This window comes from Ostreococcus tauri, assembly GCF_000214015.3.
Source record: "Ostreococcus tauri WGS project CAID00000000 data, contig chromosome 07, whole genome shotgun sequence".
In the NCBI taxonomy this organism is placed as follows: Eukaryota; Viridiplantae; Chlorophyta; class Mamiellophyceae; order Mamiellales; family Bathycoccaceae; genus Ostreococcus; species Ostreococcus tauri.
This window is the reverse complement of record NC_014432.2, coordinates 715731-737485: the sequence shown is the minus strand read 5'-3', so window position 1 is coordinate 737485 and position 21755 is coordinate 715731. Positions and strand designations below refer to the sequence as shown.

The 21755-nt window shown below is 61.5% G+C and overlaps 13 protein-coding genes across 13 annotated transcripts; 5 read left to right on the top strand and 8 right to left on the bottom strand.

Moving 5' to 3' along the window:
• Window positions 1-20: 20 nt before the first annotated feature.
• OT_ostta07g04530 (Translation elongation/initiation factor/Ribosomal, beta-barrel) lies at window positions 21-2749 on the top strand (the record flags this gene model as incomplete). The annotated part of the gene is made up of 2 exons (XM_022983901.1): window positions 21-83; window positions 590-2749. 2 exons carry the CDS (start codon window positions 21-23, stop codon window positions 2747-2749), a joined length of 2223 nt encoding a protein of 740 aa, XP_022839522.1.
• A 193-nt stretch (window positions 2750-2942) lies between these two features.
• On the bottom strand, window positions 2943-3287 carry OT_ostta07g04520 (unnamed product; the record flags this gene model as incomplete). Its single annotated transcript, XM_003080499.2, has 1 exon — window positions 2943-3287. The coding sequence occupies one exon, from the start codon at window positions 3285-3287 to the stop codon at window positions 2943-2945; it is 345 nt and encodes a 114-aa protein (XP_003080547.2).
• A 660-nt stretch (window positions 3288-3947) lies between these two features.
• OT_ostta07g04510 (Phosphatidate cytidylyltransferase) lies at window positions 3948-5444 on the top strand (the record flags this gene model as incomplete). The annotated part of the gene is made up of 1 exon (XM_003080497.2): window positions 3948-5444. One exon carries the CDS (start codon window positions 3948-3950, stop codon window positions 5442-5444), a length of 1497 nt encoding a protein of 498 aa, XP_003080545.2.
• Window positions 5445-5491: 47 nt separating this feature from the next.
• OT_ostta07g04500 (UbiE/COQ5 methyltransferase) lies at window positions 5492-6400 on the bottom strand (the record flags this gene model as incomplete). The annotated part of the gene is made up of 1 exon (XM_003080496.1): window positions 5492-6400. One exon carries the CDS (start codon window positions 6398-6400, stop codon window positions 5492-5494), a length of 909 nt encoding a protein of 302 aa, XP_003080544.1.
• A 160-nt stretch (window positions 6401-6560) lies between these two features.
• On the bottom strand, window positions 6561-7178 carry OT_ostta07g04490 (unnamed product; the record flags this gene model as incomplete). Its single annotated transcript, XM_003080495.1, has 1 exon — window positions 6561-7178. The coding sequence occupies one exon, from the start codon at window positions 7176-7178 to the stop codon at window positions 6561-6563; it is 618 nt and encodes a 205-aa protein (XP_003080543.1).
• Window positions 7179-7290: 112 nt separating this feature from the next.
• Window positions 7291-7953, bottom strand: OT_ostta07g04480 (DnaJ domain; the record flags this gene model as incomplete). The annotated part of the gene is made up of 1 exon (XM_003080494.1): window positions 7291-7953. The coding sequence occupies one exon, from the start codon at window positions 7951-7953 to the stop codon at window positions 7291-7293; it is 663 nt and encodes a 220-aa protein (XP_003080542.1).
• A 473-nt stretch (window positions 7954-8426) lies between these two features.
• OT_ostta07g04470 (Rubredoxin-type fold) lies at window positions 8427-8840 on the top strand (the record flags this gene model as incomplete). The annotated part of the gene is made up of 1 exon (XM_003080493.1): window positions 8427-8840. One exon carries the CDS (start codon window positions 8427-8429, stop codon window positions 8838-8840), a length of 414 nt encoding a protein of 137 aa, XP_003080541.1.
• A 199-nt stretch (window positions 8841-9039) lies between these two features.
• On the bottom strand, window positions 9040-10056 carry OT_ostta07g04460 (Protein phosphatase 2C; the record flags this gene model as incomplete). Its single annotated transcript, XM_003080492.1, has 1 exon — window positions 9040-10056. The coding sequence occupies one exon, from the start codon at window positions 10054-10056 to the stop codon at window positions 9040-9042; it is 1017 nt and encodes a 338-aa protein (XP_003080540.1).
• Window positions 10057-10298: 242 nt separating this feature from the next.
• Window positions 10299-11214, bottom strand: OT_ostta07g04450 (Ribosomal protein L18, bacterial-type; the record flags this gene model as incomplete). The annotated part of the gene is made up of 3 exons (XM_022983899.1): window positions 10299-10616; window positions 10759-10835; window positions 11148-11214. The coding sequence occupies 3 exons, from the start codon at window positions 11212-11214 to the stop codon at window positions 10299-10301; spliced, it is 462 nt and encodes a 153-aa protein (XP_022839521.1).
• A 357-nt stretch (window positions 11215-11571) lies between these two features.
• On the top strand, window positions 11572-14640 carry OT_ostta07g04440 (CobB/CobQ glutamine amidotransferase; the record flags this gene model as incomplete). The annotated part of the gene is made up of 1 exon (XM_003080489.1): window positions 11572-14640. One exon carries the CDS (start codon window positions 11572-11574, stop codon window positions 14638-14640), a length of 3069 nt encoding a protein of 1022 aa, XP_003080537.1.
• Window positions 14641-14774: 134 nt separating this feature from the next.
• Window positions 14775-16667, bottom strand: OT_ostta07g04430 (unnamed product; the record flags this gene model as incomplete). Its single annotated transcript, XM_003080488.2, has 1 exon — window positions 14775-16667. One exon carries the CDS (start codon window positions 16665-16667, stop codon window positions 14775-14777), a length of 1893 nt encoding a protein of 630 aa, XP_003080536.2.
• Window positions 16668-17071: 404 nt separating this feature from the next.
• Window positions 17072-18166, top strand: OT_ostta07g04420 (Uncharacterised protein family UPF0324,prokaryote; the record flags this gene model as incomplete). The annotated part of the gene is made up of 1 exon (XM_022983898.1): window positions 17072-18166. The coding sequence occupies one exon, from the start codon at window positions 17072-17074 to the stop codon at window positions 18164-18166; it is 1095 nt and encodes a 364-aa protein (XP_022839520.1).
• Window positions 18167-18254: 88 nt separating this feature from the next.
• OT_ostta07g04410 (unnamed product) lies at window positions 18255-21540 on the bottom strand (the record flags this gene model as incomplete). The annotated part of the gene is made up of 2 exons (XM_022983897.1): window positions 18255-21221; window positions 21400-21540. The coding sequence occupies 2 exons, from the start codon at window positions 21538-21540 to the stop codon at window positions 18255-18257; spliced, it is 3108 nt and encodes a 1035-aa protein (XP_022839519.1).
• Between the last annotated feature and the right edge of the window lie 215 nt (window positions 21541-21755).

Genomic DNA, 21755 nt, shown 5'->3' with positions numbered 1-21755 from the left:
CACACGGCGCACGCGCAGACATGTCCGCCGCCTCCGCCCTCGCCGCTCGCGGCGCCGTCGCGCCCACGCGCGTGACGCAAAAGGTACGTTTTTTCACCTCGACCTCGACGCGATCGCGCGCGGTGATGGATCGGACGACCGCGCGCGGGACGGTGGATGCGAAGGCGCGACGTCACCGCCGCGTCGAGCGGGGCGAAGACGGCGCGCGCGCGATCGCGCGCGCGGGTGATGGTCGAGCGGGGGGGGGTGGGACGGAGGGGATTTTTATGCGCGTCTTCGCCGCGGTCGTGATCCCGCGTGGGGTGGTGGCGCGGCCGGAGACGCCGATGGATGCTCGACGCCGCCGCCGGGTCGTCTTATCCGCGCTGCGCCATCGCGCGTGGGCGTTCGCGACGACGCGAGGGCTCGAGGGCGGTGACGAGGGGTAGATGGCGCGGAGGAAAATTACGCGCGATGCCCCGTCGTCGGTCGAGCGCTCTTCGGTTGGAAATCCAAGACGTCGGGCTCGGAGGGTGACCCGAACCGAATCGGAATCGAACACCTCGACGCGGAGACTGACCTGTGTGAACTACTTCGTGTTACTCGACAGACTACTCAAAAGGCGCAACGCGGCTCCCGCGTGATCCGCGCCGCCAAGGGCGATGAAGCGGGCGAACGCGCCGTGCCGCTCGAAAAGTACCGTAACATCGGTATCATGGCCCACATCGACGCCGGTAAGACGACGACGACGGAGCGCATTCTGTACTACACCGGTCGCTCGCACAAGATTGGTGAGGTGCACGAAGGCGCCGCCACGATGGACTGGATGGAACAAGAACAAGAGCGTGGTATCACCATTACCTCCGCCGCCACCACTTGCGCGTGGAAGGACCACCGCATCAACATCATTGATACCCCGGGCCACGTCGACTTCACGCTCGAAGTCGAACGTGCGCTTCGCGTGCTCGACGGTGCCATCTGCCTCTTCGACTCCGTCGCCGGTGTTGAACCGCAATCCGAGACCGTCTGGCGTCAAGCCGACAAGTACCGCGTGCCCCGTCTCTGTTACGTCAACAAGATGGACCGCATGGGCGCCAACTTCTACCGCACCGTCGACATGATTGTCAAGAACCTTGGTGCTCGACCGTGCCCGCTCCAAATCCCGATCGGTGCGGCCGAAGAATTTGAAGGCGTCATCGATCTCATCACCATGAAGGCGCTCGTCTGGAAGGGTGAAGAGCTCGGCGCGAGCTGGGACGTCCTCGACATCCCGGCCGACCTCAAGGACAAGGCTGAGGAAATGCGCGCCAACATGATTGAAATCGTCGTCGAGCAAGACGACGACGTCATGATGAAGTACCTCGAAGGAGAAGAACCGACTGAAGACGAGATTCGCGCCTGCATCCGTAAGGGTACGTGCGCGCTCGCCTTCGTCCCGGTGTTGTGCGGCTCTGCGTTCAAGAACAAGGGTGTCCAACCGATGCTTGACGCCGTTCTCGCGTACTTGCCGGCGCCGACCGACGTCCCGCCTGTCGTCGGCTCTGAAGTCGACGATGCCGAGAAGAAGCTCTCGCGCAAGGCGTCCGATGACGAATCCTTCTCTGCGTTGGCCTTCAAGGTCATGACCGATCCGTTCGTCGGTTCGCTCACCTTCACCCGCGTGTACTCCGGTGTCCTCCAGACCGGCACCTACACGTACAACTCCGTCAAGGGTAAGAAGGAGCGCATCGGCCGTCTCCTCGAAATGCACGCCAACGCTCGTGAAGACGTGAAGGAAGCGCGTACTGGTGACATCGTCGCCGTCGCCGGTCTCAAGGACACGACCACGGGTGATACCCTCTGTGACCAGTCCAACCCCATCATCCTCGAGCGCATGGAGTTCCCGGATCCGGTCATCAAGGTTGCCATCGAGCCGAAGACCAAGGCTGACGTCGAAAAGATGTCCACCGGTCTGATTAAGCTCGCGCAAGAAGATCCGTCCTTCCACTTTACTCGCGATGAAGAAACCAACCAAACCGTCATTGAAGGTATGGGCGAGCTCCACCTGGAAATCATCGTCGACCGCCTCAAGCGCGAATTCAAGGTTGAAGCCAATGTCGGCGCGCCTCAAGTCAACTACCGCGAGTCCATCTCCAAGCCGGCATCTGTCAAGTACACGCACAAGAAGCAATCCGGTGGTTCCGGTCAGTACGCCGAGGTTCAAATTAAGTTTGAACCGCTCGAGCCGGGCTCCGGTTTCGAGTTCACCACCGACCTCAAGGGTGGTTCCGTGCCGAAGGAATACATCCCGGGTGTGTCGAGCGGCCTCGAGCAAATGATGGGCTCGGGTACCATCGCTGGTTTCCCGGTTGTCGACGTTCGTGCCACCTTGTTCGATGGTGCTTACCACGATGTCGATTCTTCCGTCATGGCGTTCGAACTCGCCGCCAAGGGTGCGTTCCGCGAAGGCATCTCCAAGTGTGCGCCCAAGCTCCTCGAGCCGATGATGGAAGTCGATGTCATCACCCCGGAAGAATCCATGGGTGACGTCATTGGTGACTTGAACTCTCGTCGTGGCCAAATTTCCGAGCTCGGCGAGAACCCGGGTGGATTGAAGACGGTCAAGGCGTTTGTTCCGCTTGCGGAAATGTTCAACTACGTCTCCAAGTTGCGCGGTATGACTAAGGGACGTGCTAACTACTCCATGAAGCTTGCTAGATACGAGGCAGTTCCGATGGCGGTTCAGACGGCAATCGCGGCGGAGAGAGGCCAAAAGGTTTCTTCGGACTAAAAGGAAGCTTCTCTGAGTTCTAGCAGACGTCGAGCGACGTGACGTGTAAAAACCACATTCTTCTAATTAATCAGCCCCACATCGCCTGTCACGCTGTAAACGTAGACGCCGAGCGTACGTATGCGTTATTCAATTCGTTATCATTACGACCGAACGACGTGCTATCCACCGACGTTCTATCCACCTAGCAGATTTATCGTCCCGCGACGCCGCCGCCGAGGCCGCCGCCGATGAATCCGGCGGAACCTCCGGCGACGCCGCCGACAAATCCACCTCCAACGCCCCCGGCGACGTTGCCAGTGTTTGTACCCTCGAACGAACCCTGGTCGATCGAGATCTCTTCGCGACCCATGACGTACTCGCCGCTGGAGTATTCTTCTTCGTACGCGGCTTCCTCGTCAAGTGCTTGCGCGCACGCCGAGAGCTGATAGTCGGGATGAAGCCATGGGTTTAGGAACTCGCACACGGGATCGAATACCGCGCTGCCGCTGAGTTCGAAGCCGAAGACGTCGAAAAACGCCGACCCCGTGACATCCATGAGACTTCTTCGTTCGCTCGAACTCGAGCTCAAGCTCGAGCTCGAGCTCGAGCGCGTCTTCGCGCTCGCAATTCGTCCCAGCATCGAAACGACGATGACCAGAGCGAAACTTTGTATCGCAAATAATCTCATTTCTATGAGATACAGAGAAGTCGGAGTGGGAACCAAACGCTCGCGCGCTTCACACTGAGGCGCGAGTTACTATTTCGCGCCTCCGATGACGCTCACTCACCCACCCGCCGCGGCCGCGACCGCTCGTCGCACGCGCACGCTCTCGCACCAAAACCCGAATGTGAACCTTAAAACGACCTGAATCGCATCCTCAATTCCGTCGTCGTCGTCAAAGTCATCGAACCGCTCGATTCGAAACCTCGGAAGCGCTCGGAACGCGCGCCGAACCATCGTCTCCGCGTCTTCGCGCTCCGCAACCACGACATCCTCTACATCGTCATCGAACGCGCCGTTTCGACGTAAGCGCGCGTATACGCTCGCTCGGACGTCATCCGTCGCGCGCACGTCCCGCGCGCGATCCCACGCGTCCATCGCCCGCGCGCTGTTTCTAAACTTTTGTTGTGCGGCGTCCACAAACTACTCTTGTTTCTAATTCACCGCACACGTCGTCGTCGTCGTCGTCGTCTCCGTCGAAGCGCGCGCCGCACGATGCGCGCACCCACGCCCGGGGAAGCCCGCGCCGTGCTCACGGCCGCGATCGGTCTCCTCGCCGCCGCGTCGCGATGTGCGGACGTCGCGACGTCGTCGAGCGACCCTAACGGTTTTTTGCGCTCGCTCTTCACCCTCGACGTCTCCGATGGGTTCTTGATCGCGTGCGCGCTGTTTGCGATCCTCGGGGCGACGCGGAGGTCGTTGGTGGACTCCACGTACGACGCGATCGGACGCACGTGCGCGATTTCAACGCTCATGACGCTCGGGGGGTCGACGACGCGGGCGGGACGAACGCGCGCGCGAGCGCTGAGCGCGAGCGCGTCGGTGGCGTACGCCGACGCGTGGTCGCCCGCGACGCCGAAGAAGGCGTTTATCTCAGCTTTTGGATGGGTTCTGTTGTCGCGTGTGCTCAACGGGGCGTTCGTTCCGGAGGCGATTGCCGTCGCGTGCGCGCGGGCGTGCGCGTGGGGGTTGCACGGAGCGAGCGCGGAGGGCGACACGACGGCGCTCTCCATCGGGTTCGCCGTCGTCGCCGAGTGGTGCGCGCAGATTTGGCTCGATTCACGAGTCGGGGGTACGGCGAAATACTCGGAGGCGAGCGCGCTGGGTGGGGCGTACGCCCTGGCGGGGTGCGCGTTTCTCCTCGCGAGCGCGCGATTGGTGTGCTGGGCCGAGCCGGCGTCTCGCGCGACGCAACTCGGTGTCGTCGCCGCCGCGCTGGTGGTTCCGGAGATGTTCTATCGCGTCACGTCCTCGTCCAGGCTCGGCATGGTTCCGGGATTGATTCGATACGTCTTCGCGACGACGAAACCGGACGCGTTGGCGTCCCTGGCGACGCTCTGGTGCACAGGCGTCGCCACGGCGTTGGGCTTGGCGTACAACGCGCGTTCGTTACCGCTCACAATGCGACGCAAGGCGTTCCATTTCCTCGCCGTTGTCATGTTCGCACCGACATTGGTGCCCGATAGCGAGCACGGGGAACTTATTCGCGTGGCTTTCACCGTGGCGTTTGCGTTGTTCGCCGCCTTGGAGTGCGCTCGCGTGTTCGACGCCTACTACGGCCATGGATTGTTCGGGTGGAAACTGAGCATTTTCTTCGCCCAGTTCGTCGGCGACACCGTGGTGTCACTCTTAATTTTGGATCACTTCTCTTTGCTTCTCGGTGTGGCGGTTCCGATTTGGCTGAGCGACGATCAAAACTCACTCGTTCCGTGGGCGGGCGTCCTCACGCTCGGCGTCGGCGACAGCTTCGCCTCCATCGTCGGTTCGGCCGTCGGTCGACATCGCGTGTTCGGCGAAAAGTCGTTCAAGACCTTAGAGGGCGCAATCGCGTTCGCCGTGAGTACGTACGTCGCCGCTCTTTACGTCGGCGTCGACGTGGACCCGACGAGACTTGCCTTCGCTTGCGTCGGCACGGCTCTGTGCGAGCTATCCATCGAGGGCGCGGATAATCTCGTGCTCCCACTCGTCTTCACCGCCCTGTTGAGCGCGTGAGGAGTAGAAAACTAATACCTAATAACGTTTTTCCTCGTTCACAAATCCTATTTCGTGCAAACTAAACATCCCATTAACCCGCCTGGCTGCAACTCATAAAACGTCGCCTCGCGAAATCCCGCGTCGCGCGCCAAATCAACCTGTTCCTGCCCGCGCGGAAATCTCTCGATGCTCGGTCGGAGGTAACGATACTCCGCCGCAACACCATTGAGATCAGCGATGGGAACGACGACGTTGTCGAGCATGAATCCCTGCACAGCCGCCGTCGTCGGGTCGTCGGGATTGTTAAAATCCAAAACCGCCACCTTAGCTCCCGGTCTCACCACGCGCCTGAGCTCACGCATCGCTCGCGGAATATCGCTCACGTTTCGCAACCCGTACGCGATCGTCGCGCAATCGAAGCTATCGTCCTCGAACGGGAGATTCAGCGCGTCTCCCTCGATCCAATCGATCTTCCCCATCGCGTCCGTCCCTCGTCTCGATCGCTCCTCGCGCTCCTTCTCCGCGGCGAACGTCAACTGTTTCGCCGCGAAGTCCAACCCCGTGACGCTCCCTTCGCTCCCGACAAACGTGGACATCTTAATCGCTACATCACCCGACCCACAACACACATCGAGCGCGCGCATGCCCGATCCGCACTCGATCCACTTCACCGCCGCTCGCTTCCACGCCCGGTGCAAACCCAAACTCAACGCGTCGTTCAATCGATCGTACACGGGCGCGATATCGTTGAACAGCTCGCGTCGCTCGTCCGCCGCGTCGGCATTTTGTTCAAACGGGTTCCCGGCCACGCGCGAGGGGTCCTCGATCGCCGTAACGCGCGCACGCGAGCGATTCTTCGAGGATTTCACGCCACGCGCATTCGTGCGCACGCTATCCACTCGCGCTTCACGGCCTCCGAGTGCGCGCTCGTGCGCGCTCGTGCGCGAGAGCGACGATGCGCATCTCGCGTGCATCGTCACGCGTTTCGGTGTCGACGCGCGAAGGAGACGACGACGAGACGCCGAGGAGTGGGGCGCGATCGATGGGCGCGGTGAAGAGAAATTGTGTGTCCACTCGGACGCCCTACGGTTGCGCTACCTAATCGATGAATGGAACGATTGATCGATCGCGTGATCAATCGGACGGATCGACGATGCTGGCGATGAGTTTGACGCGATGCGCCCTGGTTTGACGCTCCACCAAGCGCTCGATGAGATCGTCCAACGCGTCGCGAAGGAACTTGGTCTTGCTTCGCGTCGCGCGCGCGACGTCCGCGCGCGATTGTTCCTCTAAATTCATCGCGAACGCCCGCGCGTCCGCGACGAGCGCGGGTAACGTTTTCATCGTACTCTGTCTCCGAATCACTTCCTCGCGCACGCGTCCGTACGCCTCTTCCGCCTCCCTGAGGTCACCGTTCTCCACCACCGCGCGATGTCCCGCCAGGTGTCCGGCGTCTCGCTCCAATCTCTCGCACTCCGCACTCAAACGCTCGATCTCGCTCGCTAAATCTCTCGCGAAAGCCGTTGACTCTTTTACCGATCGCGTCGACCGCAACAAATCGTCGAACGCGTCGTCGTCGACGATGCAACGACGTAACTCGACCGATGACTTGCTCTGTAAAATCTCGTTGAAATCCTTCGGGACGCTGAACGCGCGCGCGAGCGCGTGCGCGTCTTCATCGGACGCGATGCGATCGTGATTGAGTGTCGTCGAGCGAGCGAACGCGCTCGCGAGGTCGTCGACGGGCGACATCGGACGGAGCGGCGCGAAGTGTGGAGACCGGTTGGTTGGGCGAAACGAGGCGAGTGAGCGTTTGCGTTTGCGCGGATGATTACACGCGATTGATTACAATGGCGACGCGACGTCACCCTCCCGAGAGCGCCTTGTACGCCTTGTTGAGTTTCTGAAACGCCTCCTTCGCTCCCGGGGCGGAGCACTTGTCCGGGTGGAGGATTTTCGCCAAGTCGCGGTAGTTTTTCACAATCCACTTCTTTTGTGACCCAGGCGGCAAGTCGAGAACTTGCCAATCCGTCCCTGCGAGCTGCACGCGCCGCACCGCGCGCCGCTCGATCTCTTCCGGAGATACATTCTCCACCGGTTTCGCCAATTTCTCCTCCCGATCCTCCACCGTTTTCCTGACGCCGCGAAAACCGCTCAGGAGGTTACCCGCCGCGACTTTCCTGCGCGCCGTCTCCGCGACCTTCGCCGCCTCCCTTTCCTTCTTCTCCGCCTTCTCCCTCGCCGCGCGCTCGAGCGCCTCTCTTAACGCCGCCTTCTCTCGCTCGACCGCCCTCAACTTCGCCTCTAAGGCTTCTCGCTTCGCCTTTTGCGTCGCCGGCTCGAACGCCCGCGCCTCGGCGCGCAGCTTTGGCGTCTTCGCCGCGCGCGTCCCGTCGTCGTCTCCACCCTCCCTCGTCCACGTCTTCCCCTGCCGCTTCGTCGACGCGCGCGTCGACGCATCTTCCCCCGCGTGCGCTCGCGTCGTCACCGTCTCCACGTCCGAGCGCGTCCACGTTCGTCCGGGCATCGTCCGTGGGCCAACGCAACGGTCGCGTCGTCACCGATGCGTCGTCGATGATTATTTCCCTCCCGCGCGTCCTCGTCGCTCCCGGTCGCGCGCGCGAGCGTCGATGCGCGCGCGCGCGATCGACCGTCGCGTCGCCGTCGACGCGTCGACGCGCGCGGCGTCGTTCGACGCGACGGCGCGCGCGCGGGACGTCGAGGTGCGGTGTAGGGTTTAGACGCACCCGGTGTAGGGTTTAGACGCACCCACCGACCGCGCGCGCGCGCGCGACGCGACGACGCCGCACACGCGGGCGACGGGCGCGCGGGACGGGGGTGATGTTCGGCGCGACCTCGAGCGCGCGCGCGTCGATCGGCGCGCGCGCGGTGACGGGCGCGGGGAAGATGCGGACGCGGATGAAGACGATGACGTCGACGTCGACGGTCGCGCGACGGGTCGGCGGCGACGCCCGGCGCGCGCGCGTGACGCCGCGCGCGATGGAGCCGATGGAGGAGAAGGAAGAGAGAGACGCGTATGAATCCGTGGGTGGGGTGAACCCGAACCTCGATCGGGAGAACCCCGAGCTCGCGGAGCGCTTCGCGGTGATCGGGCAGGGCGACTTTCAGTGCCAGAGCTGCATGTACGAGTACAAGCCAAAGGTCGGGGACGATTTCTACCCGGTCGCGGCTGGGACGCAGTTTAAGGATTTGCCGAACGATTGGCGGTGCCCGACGTGCGGGGCGGAGAAGGCGAAATTTAAGTCTCTCGGGAAGCGCGTCGCCGGTTTCGAACAAAACCAAGGGTACGGCTTGGGAACGAACTCGATGACCGAAGGGGAGAAGTCGCGGCTGATTTACGGCGCTCTGCTGTTCTTCTTCTTGGTCTTCATCTCGGGATACCTCTTGGACTAGTTTTCGTCGCATTTTTTCTTACGCAAACAATATTCGTTTTCCGACGAGTGTAATATACGAGCAAGGAAATCCGCGCTTCCTGTACGCGTTCGCGAAGACGACCGAGACGAGGGGACGATCGCGATGTGCGGGCCACAGGTTGAGTGATTATTGCTTGGTTGGTTTCACAATCAAATCGAGGCGAAGTCAAAGACGGGGATCAAAGTCGCAGGAGCGTCACCGTGACGTCATCCGTGCTTCCCTTGGCGACCGCCTGAGCGACGAGATCCTTCGCGAGCGCCTCCGGATCTTTCGACGTGTTCGCGGCCAAATACTCGGCGATTTCTTCGTTTCTCCATCCTCCGCCACCGCCGCGCTCGGGGTTCTCGAACAAACCGTCCGAGGAGAGCAAGATCCACGTATCCGCCTCCGTCACGCTCTCGATGTAACAATCCGGCTCGGCGTTCAAGCCGAATCCACTGCCGTAATCCGCGTTCCTCTCGCCCAAACCTTCGAAGCGACCACTTTCCTTCAAGAAAGAGTCACCGAACGCGCGGGAGAGCGCGAGAACGCCGCCGACGCGCCAAGATCCATTCGTGAAGGATACGAGCGACTTGCGAAGATTCGGATTCCCCCGGTCGATGCGCTTGCGTTCATTCTCGTCATCCGGCACGTGATCGACGCTCAGTTGCACAGCCTTCCCGTCGCGAATCAACAAAATACGCGCATCACCGACATTCGCGGTGGCTATGCGCGTCGACCCGCCCTCCTCGTACAGCGCCACGATCGCCGCCGTGCTCCCGCACTTCGCCCCCCCGACGCCTCGCTCACCGAACGACGCGAAGAACCCCTCCGGCGGTTGCACCAGCTCCTTATCCGCCTTCAAACACGCCGTTCGCAGCGCATCGAGCGAAAATTCCGCCTCGGCCCACTCGCGCGCAATCATGTCATTCAATCGCTCGCGCAACCACTCGCTCACCGCGCTCCCGCCGTGGCCGTCGAACACGCTCGCGATCGTCGTCGGCGCCGTCGCGTCACCCCGGGTGTTCGTCCACGTCGCGTATCGGTCCTCGTTTTGCTTTCGCACCGTCCCTCGCACCGTGGCCGTGCCCACGGATGTGCGCACGACCGACGCGCGCGCGATCGCGGCGAGGCGATGGGTCGCGCGCGGGCGTCGCGTCCCGGGCGCGCGCGCGATCGAGGCGACGGACGCGCGGTCGAGCGCGCGTGCGGGCATGACGCGCGCGCGCGTGTGCGGCGACCGCGCGTGTGCGGCGCGAGCGAGACGCGGACGCGCCTCAGCGCGGGGGTGGTGCTGACGTGATGACGTCGACGGCGTGCAGATGGATCGCGTCGGGCGGATCGGGCGCGGCGACGCTCGGAGCGGTGCTATGTGGTGATCACAGTATGAATCTAATGCCGTACGCGGGCGCGAAATGGTCGTGCGCGATGACGGAGGCGAATCGACGCTAAGGAGGCTCAGATGCTCACGCCCGCCTCGCGCGCGCCCTCGGCGATCGCGCGCACGCGGCCGTGGTACAAGAATCCGCCCCGGTCGAACACGGCTTGCGTGATGCCCTTCTCGACGCACGCGGCGCCGAGCATCTTCCCGACCTGCTCGGCGGCGCTGATGGTTTTACCCTTCCACTCCTCCTCGCCGATCACCGCCTTGACGGACTTGCTCATGGTGCCGAGCGCGGCGATGGTTTTTTGGTTTTCGTCGTCGATCACTTGCACGTACACGTGTTGGTTGGATCTGTACACGGAGATGCGCGGGCGTTCAGACGTCCCAGAAACCTGCGTGATTCGAAAAGAGATGTCGTGTGAGTCAATCTTGAACCGAGCATCGCGTCGAGGTCGCCGTCGCGAGCGCATCCGCGCGTTCGCGCATCCATCCGCGCGCCGGCTCCCCGCGCGCGCGTCCGCGCCGAAAACAAACCTTGGACCTAATCTTACGGTGACGTTGTTGCCGCTTCGCCTCCTTCGGCGTCAAACTCGCTCGCGTCACGACGGAAACTGCGCGCGATAAAACTCACGCCATGGTCAGTACGCGCCTCCCTCCGCCCGCGCGCGAACGCGCTCCGGGGTTTCTCCCACCCATAGGGTTTCCACGTCACCCCATCGCTCCACCGTCGCCCCCCATCCTCGTCGCCCGCCCGCGCGCGATGGACGGATCGACGACAAAAAAATTCGTCTCCCCCACCCTTCCCGCGCGCCCGTCCCCACCGCGCGCGTCGCCGTCGCCGACCCTCCCTCTGCACGCGCGCGTCGCCGTCGCGTCCGCCGTCGCCGGCATCGCCCATCGTCCGCGCGCGCTCGTCGACGCACCTCCGCGCGCGCGCGTCGTCGCGGTCGCCGTCGTCACGCTCGCGCTCATCGCGGTCGACGCGAACATGGTCGTCGTCGCGAAGTGCGCGCGCGGCGTCGACGACGCGCGCGACATCATTACGCGCGCGGGCGTGGACCCTCCCACGAGTCACGACCCCTCGGTGGACCCCCATCGACGCACGCGGGGTCCATCGCGCGTGCTGGGTCGACGGGACCTAAACCCTGATTCCATCGATTACACGGGGTTAACATCGCGCGATGTACGAGTGATGCCGTCGAGGGGATCTTCAGGCGAATCATCGCTCGACGCGCGACCGTTCGCGAGGACGACGACGACGACGACGACGCGCGCACATCGCGTCGACGGCGCTCGAGCGCGGGGCGAACGCGCGCGCGTGGGTGGGACCGCGGCGGTGGGGACGCGATGCGGGTCGTCGTCGTCGCGGGCACGCACAGTGGTGTCGGGAAGACGACGATCGCGAGCGCGTTGATGCTCGCGTTCGCGCGTCGGGGACACGCCGTCGCGGCGTTCAAGGTTGGGGCGGATTTCGTTGATCCCATCGCGCACAGGGCGGCGCTCAGGGAGACGTGCGCGGAGTCGGAGAACCTGGACGGGTACATGATGACGGAGGCGTACGCGAGACGGGCGGCGGCGGCCAAGGCGGAGACGTGCGACGTCGCCGTGATCGATGGTGTGATGGGTCTGTACGATGGAAGAGATGGAATCTCCGAGGATGGGTCCACGGCGCAGATGGCGAAGTGGTTGGGAGCGGGGGTTTTGCTCGTCGTCGATTGCAACGCCATGGCTCGGAGCGTGGCGGCGATGATAAAGGGGTATCAAGAGTTCGACGCCGATTTGAACCTCTTGGGAGTCGTTTTCAACAAGACGGGCGGAGAGGCACACACGAAGTACCTCACGGAGAGCTTGGACGCGGCGATGGCGAACGTTGAGGTGTTCGGAGGGATTCCGAAGGATGCGAGGGGAACGGGCGACTTCGCGGGGGGAGCCACCGCGAACGACGATTCTATTGAACAACAGATTCAACACATGGCGATGTTGCTCGAGCAAAACTTAGATTTGGACGCGCTGTATGAGTGCATGCCCACGTTTGAGGTTGACCCGGAGACCGTGCTGGAGTTGGCGCAAGAGCGAGCGGAACGCAGCGCTCAGGCAGAGGCTTCAGGAGCGGAGGTTCGCATCGCGGTGGCGCGAGACGAGGCGTTTTGCTTTTACTACCCCGAAAACTTGACGAAATTAGAAGAGGCTGGGGCGAAGTTGGTGTACTTCAGCCCCGTAGGCGGCGATGCACTACCGCAAGACATCCAGGGCGTGATCTTTGGAGGGGGTTATCCAGAGTTTCACGCACAAGCGTTTCTGAAAAACCGACCCTTGCGGTCGGCGGTGACGGCGTTTGCCACCGCGGGTGGTGTTGTGTACGCTGAGTGCGGAGGGATGATGTTCCTGTCGCAATCGCTGTCGGCACCGGATGGCAGTTCGCCGCGATCAATGTGTGGCGTTGCGCCGTTTGCGACGAGATTGACGAGCTCTGTGAAGACTGGTTACGCCGAGATCACCATCGCCCCCGGGAACCCTTTGTTCAAAGAGGGAGAAATCGTAAGAGGTCAAACGTTCCGCTACAGCGAAATTTTCGGCGATAGACCGAGCAAAATGCGCGTGACAGAAGATAAAATGGCCATCGGTTGGGGCGCGACGTACGAGGTCAGAGAGGAGCAGTCATTCGGAAAGGGACAAGGCGCCGTCGAGCTCGACGGGTTCGCATGGAACAACGTTTTGGTCTCGCAGATACATCTTCACTTTGGCGCAAATCCGTCTCTGGCGTATTCCTTTGTCGATGCGTGTAGAAAAGTGTCGACCAGTGCGTATGAGGCGGCGCACCGCGCAGCAATGGTCTCTCGCCGGACAATGAGCAAGAGCTTTGGACCGCTGACTCCGATCTCTTCGGGTAATGTGTCACGTTATTACGAAGGAAACACCAGAGCGTTTGAGGAGGATGTGCATCGCGCGCTCTCTGCGGTGTCGGACTCCCCAGAGAAGATCAAACACGTGTTGCCACCCAGACGTTCTCGGGCGACGTCACGCGACTTCCGAGAGTACTCTGTTGATTTGGACTCCGCTGAGGGTATAGGGATGTTTCGCTCTCGATCGTCGGCGTCGATGCAATCTCTCGGTGTGGCGGTTTCAAAGCTGCCAGGGTTGCCGCGAAAACAGTCGCAAACGGAGCTCGACGTCGCGTTACACGCGTACTTTGGCGCATCTCAAGTCATGCCCGACCACTTACACTCGCCGTCTCAGTTGCAGCTTCCTCTGCCGCAGTCCGTCGGAGCTATAGTCTCACTATCGCCTACGGCGACGTACACTCTGTACGCGCTTGGACTACGAGATCGTGTCGTCGGCATCACAGACGCGTGTGTGCTTCCGGAAGGTGTTGTGGATCATCCGAAGATTGTCGCCAGACACTCCTCCACGCTGATGTCTCCGCAGCATAGCGCAAATCTCGGCGATCGAAGGAGAAGCTCGGGTGTGGCCTTGAATGATCTTGAGTTGGCCAGCGTGGGGAGCATGCATCATGGATCAAGCCACAACTCATTGACACGCTTAGAAAAGCAAGCGCACAACAGCTCACAAGATAAGTGGTCGTACTTTGACGTCAACTTCGTGCGTCACGCCGAGGCGAGGCTGATTTTCACTCCGGACGTGTGCGCGGATTGTACGGATGTGCGATTTGGTACAGCCAAGTATCTTCATGAAGCAGAGGTGTTCCTGACTACGGCAGAATTCGATTCGGACGACGATGCAATGCTCGAGGTGAATGCGTCGAGACCGTCCATTTTTCCAGTGGCGCCGAAGACGTTAAATGATGTATTAGACGTCATTCTCCAAATCGGCATTTTGTGCGGACTAAAGGACCGGGCGGTCACTTTGGTTACGCAGCTGCGATCTCGCTTGCGCACCATCGCCCGCGTCGTCGCCAGTGCGGACCAAAGGCCCAAGGTGATGTCTCTGGAGGGGATAAAACCCATAGTCGCCGCCGGACACTGGCTCCCAGAGATGAAATCCATCGCTGGCGGCGTCGATGAGCTACACGAACCCGGTGCTCCACTTGATCGCTTGCGATGGGAACAAGTCTTGTCGTACGCACCGGACATGTTGCTCATCACACCTTGCTACTTGGGAAAGTCTACGGATGAGACGATGGAAAAGACTTTGGAGCAACTGGAACATCTAGCGAGTCAGCCCGGATGGTGGGCCATTCCCGCCGTTCAGAAGCGCCGAGTCTTCATTCTCTCCCACGAACTGACGTGTCAGTCTGGACCCCAGCTCGTCGATGGAGTCGAGACGTTGGCTCGCGTGATCCATCCGGACTTGTTCCCGATGGAGCTCCGTCAAGGAATCTGCCTAAAGTTGAATCTCGAGGAGGGAAAGAGCTGCAGACCAAAACAGCTGCGACAATACTTCACGGAGTGGCGATGAAGCCTGCTCACGTGTGCAAATACAATTTTTGTACATCTACGGTATCTCAAGCACGCGCATGTAGAATGTAACACGCAAGACAACGATTGTGAGAAAAACTACTGATCAACAGCCGTCTATAAAGTACGATAATGTTACACAGCTGAATGCGAAACATTTGGCAATCCATCGAAGAACTCGGCGATGTCGGCCCGCAAGCCGTATCCCCAAGGAAAGTACGCTTCACCGTGACTGAAGCCTTCCTGATAAATTATTCGCGCATGGGATTGACGCAGTACGTGCCTCGCGATCGCTTCTGCGTCGATAAGCAAATCGTTCGATTCCAAAACGATGAGCGAGTCTGGCGGGAGGTCCTCCGCCCACATGTTATATCGTGCCCACCAAAATTTTCTTCGAAGCGCCGTCGTAACGCCAATCTCTCGAAGTAAAAAGTAGTCTCGTAGGAAGAAATAAATGAGCCAGCGGCCCTCTCGCCAGAACTGCGCGTCTGCGAGAACTTTCAGACCACCCTCGCTCGCTCGACTCTTAAACTCAGTCCAACTCTTACTCAGTTGATAAAGAATCCCGACCGTCTGAGGGAGGAATAAGCACACGGCAACTGGATCAACGAGGACGACGGAACTGACAAAGTACATTTGGCACGCACGCGCGACGACAAACGAGCCGAAACTGTGACCATAAAGCGCCGGTGAACGCAGGGCGTGTTTTTTAGTGATTTCCATCACCGTGCTCACCATTTGATCGAGCTCTGGCACCGTCTTGCTCGCCCGCATACTGATATGTGGAAGCGTCACGCACGCAATTTTCCGACCGGGTTTACTCTTGAGCAAGTGCACGATGCTTGGAAGATATGGTGCTAATCCCACGCCCAGACCATGCACAAATATTATCGGTTTCGCGTCGTCGGACGACGATGTTTCATCTGCAATGTCGCCGCACAACACTTCCCTCGTCTCGCGTCCGCGCCCGTATCGCGTCTTTTTCGTCAACGTTCTCGAGGGATTTTGCTTCCAATCTTCCATCACGACGTCGCAATTTGCCCAATACCAACATCCGCTATCGCCTCGATACGCTCGAAATCCCAGGGACCGCAGCGCTAATCCCGCGACGCCGGCGATGCCGTTTACCCACGCGGTGAAGATCAAGGGCTGATGCAGCGCACCCAGTTTTTCTTTTGTGTGAAACATAAAGTCAAACGATTCCTTTTCAACGCCATCGTCGAACTTGACGTTCCATCGCGCCTCGATCTCTTCGATGAATAGGTCCAACTCTCTCTCCTTTTGCTCGCCAATCTCCTCGGCGCTCAGCGCGTCGTGGAAGCCGAATCGAAGGAAATCTTTCGCGTGATCGCGATGACACGGCGTAGACGCTCTGGGGACCTCTAATCCTGGCGTAGACACTCTAGAGTTCGACGGACTCGTCGTCGTCGACTCTGGCTTGTCGTAAAACGAAGGCGAGACGCCCGCCCACGTGTTCGTCCAACTCTTCGTCCACCCGTACAGGAACGATTTGAAGTCTCGCACGGCGTCGTGTCGCAGCTGAAGGAACCGATCGAAATCAACCCTCGTAGGGTCTGCCGTCATATTATCGTCCGCGTCGTACCTCCGCTTCACCGCTCGTCGCGAGGCGTACCACGCGACTTCGCTCAGGACGTACGCCGCGAGCGCCGCGCGCCGCTTAAACCTGCGCGCATCCTTCGTCCTCCCGCTCGTCACCACTCGCAGCCCTCGCATCGCTAACATCGCCGGTCCAACCGCCCACACCATCGTCAACGCCGCGGTTCCGATCGCGTCCACCGGATGCCATCGCGTCCCGACCCGCGCGCGCACGCGCGCGTGCGTCGACCACTCCTCGTTCATCCCCCCAGCCGTCTCCTCCGTCTCCGAGAATCCCTCGCTCGGTCGGTACCGTCGCATCAACGCGTCATCGAGACCGTCGCCGTGCGAGCTCGATCGACGCATCGCCGCGGCGTCGTCGTCGTCCGTCGTCCGTCGCGACGACGCCGTCCACGTCGCATCGTCATCCATCGCGTCCGCGTCGTCGCCACCGCGCGCGCGCGCGCCCGCGCGCGACGGCGTCGGCGGCGTCGTTCGTCCGCGCGCGCCCGTCGCCGCGGCGCCCTCGATCGGCGGCGACGCGAGCGAGAGGCGGCGGCGGCGGCGGCGGCGCGGGACACGGCTAACGGTCGACCTGTTCGTCCACATGGGCAACGGTCACACTGTTCGCCCACACGGTGAAATTTTAGCGTTGTTGGACACATCTCTTCTTCACCCCATCAGACTGTTCGCCCACGCGGTGAAATTTTAGCGTTGTTGGACACATCTCTTTTTCACCCCATCAGACTGTTCGCCCACGCGGTGAAATTGTACATATCTCTTCTTCACCCCATCAGACTGTTCGCCCACACGCGTGCGCGCGCCAGAGCTCGACCATGCGCGCCGCGCGCGGGGCGCTGGCGTGCGGCGCGATCGCGGCGTGCGCGCACGGCGCGAGCGCGGCGACGTCGAGCGAGGGACGCGGCGCGCTCGCGCCCGCGGCGCCGATCGCGGTCGCGCTGGGCGTCGCGGCGCGACGGGCGTGTGGGACGAAGACGTTCGCGTCGATGCTCGAACCGGGCGTGCGCGCGGTGAAGGAGGACGGATTGAAGCTCGGCATCGCCGCCCTGGGCGCGCGGTTGTCGCTCACGGAGATCGGAGACACGGCGCGCGCGGCGGCGCCGGCGATCGGGGGGGTGGTGGTGTCCGGGGGGGTGGCGGCGCCGATGGCGTGCGCGCTCGCGCGGAGGGCGGGATGGAGGACCGAGGGACTGACGCGAAAGACGGGGGCGCTGCTCGCGGCGGGGAGCTCGATATGTGGAGTGACGGCGATCGGGGCGCTGGCGCCGGCGATCGCGGCGACGGAGCGAGAGGTTGGGGTGGCGGTGGCGAACGTCGTGGCGTACGGGACGTTTGGAATGTTGACGTATCCGTACGTCGCGAAGTGGTTATTTCCGGATGGTGGGACGCCGGCGGGGGTGTTTTTGGGACTCAGCGTGCACGACACATCGCAGGTGATCGGTGCGGGGATGACATTCAAACAAATGTACGACGACGAGGCGGCGTTCAAGGCGGCGACGGTGACCAAGCTGACGAGGAATTTAGGATTAGCCGTCGTCGTGCCGGTGCTTGCGATGGTGTTTCGCGACGCCTCGGAGACGGGAGCGAGCGTGGTGGGGAAGAAACCGGCTCTAATACCTGGTTTTTTGATCGCGTTTATCGCCATGGCGGCATTACGCTCACTCGGCGACGCCACGGAGGGCGTTCGCGACGATCCTCGATGGAAAAAGACTACAAAACTTCTAGGAGATTTCTCTTCGCAAGTCGCATTACCATGCGCCATGGCTGCCGTCGGTCTGTCAATCAGCACGTCGTCGCTCAGTGGGATCGGGGTAGCACCCTTTTTCGCCGGCGCGGTCGCGGCAACGACCGTGGCGGGCGTCGCCGCGTTGTCCGTAAAGACGCTCGAGCAAGCAGGGTACCTGAAATAGTCGCTGGTGGATAATTTTTGTAAGCCGATGCGTGTATTAACAACAAAGATCTGATTTGGTTGAAACAATGAGCTATGTGTGTAATCTCTTAAAAGAGAGCTTCGTCGAGAGCATCCTCGCTGAACTTGAAGGCGCCTTCGGCGACAATGCGCTCCAGCTTTTCGGCGTTGTCATCGCTAATGTTCAACGCCGCTCGAAGCACCTTGCGTTCCTCCGCGTCCGAAACCTCTTGAACGAAAACGGAGTACATGTCGAACACTTCGGACTCCACCTTCCACTCAAGCTTACTGTCGGGCGCCACGGATTGGCACGCGACCAAGTTACGGCAGCTCAACACGACATCCGCGGCCTTCTTTTGACGCAAGACGGCGACGCCTTGAATCATTTGAGAGCGCTTCTTATCCGCGGCGATCTTCTTGAGCTCGTCCTTGGCCTTCGCGCCATCAATCTTGAGATCTTCAACTAGTTGCGTGGTGAGGGCGTCGATGTCTGCGCTACCCGTACCGTCGCCAAGACGACGCTCTGCATTCTTGCGGAACAAGTTCATGCGCTTGTCCTCCGGAATCATGCGCTCAATTTCAACACCTTGCTCAGCCATCTTGCGAATCTCAGCACCGTCGAGCGTACCCGACGAGATTTGCTGGCTGACGTTTTGCATCATACGTTGCGAAGTGATGCCCTTGATGATCTTTTGAGCCTCTTGCTCCGGCAAGTTGAGCTGTTGTTGGATCTCCTTGAGCTTTTCTGCGCGTTCAGCCGTCAAGCCACGACCGTCACCGAGCATTTGTTCGGCTTGGTTGCGGAACGCCTTGTCGGCCAAATCCTTGTGCACTTGGCCGACTTCCATCATTTGGAGGCCAAGGATCTCACCGAGCTGCGACAACCGCTTGAACTCACTCTGGTCTCGCTCGATGTTGATGCGAACACCCATCGGCGCGTTGACTTGGTCACCCGTCATGCAGAACATCAAGTACTCTCTGTACATGGCTTGACGAGTAATGACGTCCATGTCCTCGGCGAGAGTGATCTCCTTCTGGAACTGTTCCTCCTCTTGCTGAACGACGGGTTCTTCCTCCTTCTCCTCCACAGGAGCCTCTTCCTTCTCCTCGGAGGGCGCCTCGGAGGACGTTTCACCCGCCCATCGGAGTTCTTCGGACTCGGCGGAAGCTTCAGTCTCGGCGGGGGCCTCGGCGGCAGCCGCTGCCTTTTCTTCCGCTTCTTCCTTCGCCGCTGCCTCTTGCGCTTCCTTCAAGAGCGAGGCCAGCTCCTCCGCAGCCGCCTCAGCCTTCGCCTTGGTCACGTCCCGCACGAGCGGAGTAACGACGCCTTGGTTGTAGAAGATCATCTTACGAATCTCTTTTTGAGCGTCAGTTTTGTTTCTAATGGACTTGGAAGTGCGGATGTAAACGTTGAACTGCTTGCGAGCTTCCGCACCGAGGATCTTGAGCGCGGTTTCATCGTCAAGACGAACATCTGCCTTGACTCGCTTGCATCGGTCGCGAAGAGCCGGGGTGAAGGACTCAGTCGGAACGGAAAGCGCAGAGCGAACGGCGGTGCGGTAAACGTCACCGCAGATTTGGAAGTGAAGTTTCTCAACCACGCCCTTGGGGACGCACAAGAGCTTGCGAATGCGCGCGAGCGCGGCGACGTCGTCGTCGGTGAGCTTCTTGCTCGCCGAGATGATGGACTCGAGCTTGGTGCGGTAGTTTTCCTCGTGAATGCCCGCGGCAACTTCCGGCGGGAAACGAAGGCCCTCGCACATTGCTTGAAGCACCTTGGCCGGGGACTCGGCCGGCTCCAACTTGCCGCTCTTGACGGCGTCGCGAAGCGCCAAATTGTAAGACGTCGTGGTGGAGGCGAGGATGATGTCGTCAGCCTCCTTGTTGCCCATGCCGAAGACGAGGCGAAGCTTGCCGAGGCTGTCGTTCAACGCCGCGCTGAAAGTAAAACCCTTGAGGCCCTCCTCGAGGTAGGTCCTGAAAACATCCTTGAGCTCGGTCATCTTTGATTCGAACTCACCGCCGAAGAGGGTCACCGGACCGACACCCGGGAACGAACCTTGCGCCGCTTCGAGCTTGGCGTTGTAACCCAACACTTCGTCAATGTTCTTGCAGATCGACGCAACATCGCGCGCAGAGCCTCGCTCCTTGTTCAAAGAGATCGTGGCGTTGACGATGCCCGCGACATGCGCCGTGGCGAGATCACGCGCGATTTCACCCGCGGCGTCGTCGTCCAAGTTGAGCGAAGCCTTGTAGTCGGCGCCGGCGGCAATGGCCGCGGCGTCGACATTCGCAATGGCGTTCGAGTTGCTGAGGCTCGTGCGCAAGAGCTGGCTCGCGTTGTCTCTGTTCGCCAAGTCAACTTGAGCGTCGGAGACCCGGAAGACGCGCTTCCACGGAAGCAAGAAGCGCGCCTGCTCCTCACCAAAGGTTTGCGTGGAGATGAAGACGAGCTTTTGGAACTCCTTGCGCGACTCCAAATCCGTGTCCTTGTCCGCGGAGCCGAGCTCGATGCGCTTTCTGAACAAACGTCGACCCGCCTCCAAGTGCGCCTGCGCGGCAGAGGCGTCGTCGATGCCGAGCGTGCCGCGGAATTGCGCGAGCGCCGCGGCTTCCCACCCTTGCACCGGGTCCATGCCTTGCGGGACGAGGGACATGAGGTAGACGTCGTAGAGCTCCGTCAATTCAGTCGAGCACGCCTGGCCAAAGTTGGAGATCCCGAATCGCGCACCGACCGCGGCGACTTCTTCCGGGCTCACGCTCAGCGGATCCCGACCTTGAAGCTCGTTGAGCAAAACCTTCGGCGCCGCGGTGAATCGCTTCTTATCCGCGACGGAGACCCCGTACGCGGCCCCCCCGCCGACCACCGCCGTCATCGCAACCTTCGCCGCATCGCGCACGTTCGCCGGCATCACGCCCCCGATAAAGTTCCCGCACGCCGCGCCCGCGGCCACGACCGCACCGTACGCCCCCAGGCGCGCCGGCGTGGGAAGCGCCGCCAATTGCTTCTCAACCCCGTCCAAATCCCGCGTGAACGCGAATGGGCTCGCTCGCTCCTGCGCGCGCGACAACATCATCGCCACACACGTCGTCAGTCACACGCCCTCGCGCCACGGAATCGTCGTCGAACGATCGCGTCCGCCCACCACCCGCGCCGTCCTCCCCCCCGCGCCCGCCGCGCCCGCCTCTCAGGGTTTGCCCACCCCGCGCGCGTCATCGAAAATCACCACGCACCGTCCCCTCCCGCGGCGCGTTCGCGCGCACGACGCATCGCACGCCCCGCCTCCCACGCGTCCGCCCCTGTGCGTCCGCGCGTCCACCATCGCGCGCCCGCGCGCGCGCCGTCGTCGTCCCCATACATCCGAGCGCCATCATTCGCGCCGCGACCGTCGCGCGTGGTCCTCGACCGCGTCAAGCGCCGCACGCCGCGCGCGCGAGAGAGGCGATGCGGTGAAAATATATCCACCACCCGAGCGCGCGCGCGTCGCCGCCGTCGCCGTGTGCGGCGTCGCGACGCCGTCGACGCCGCCGCGCCGGCGACCACCCTCGGGGACGACGAGAGATTAGGGTTCAGAAGATACAGGCGGTGG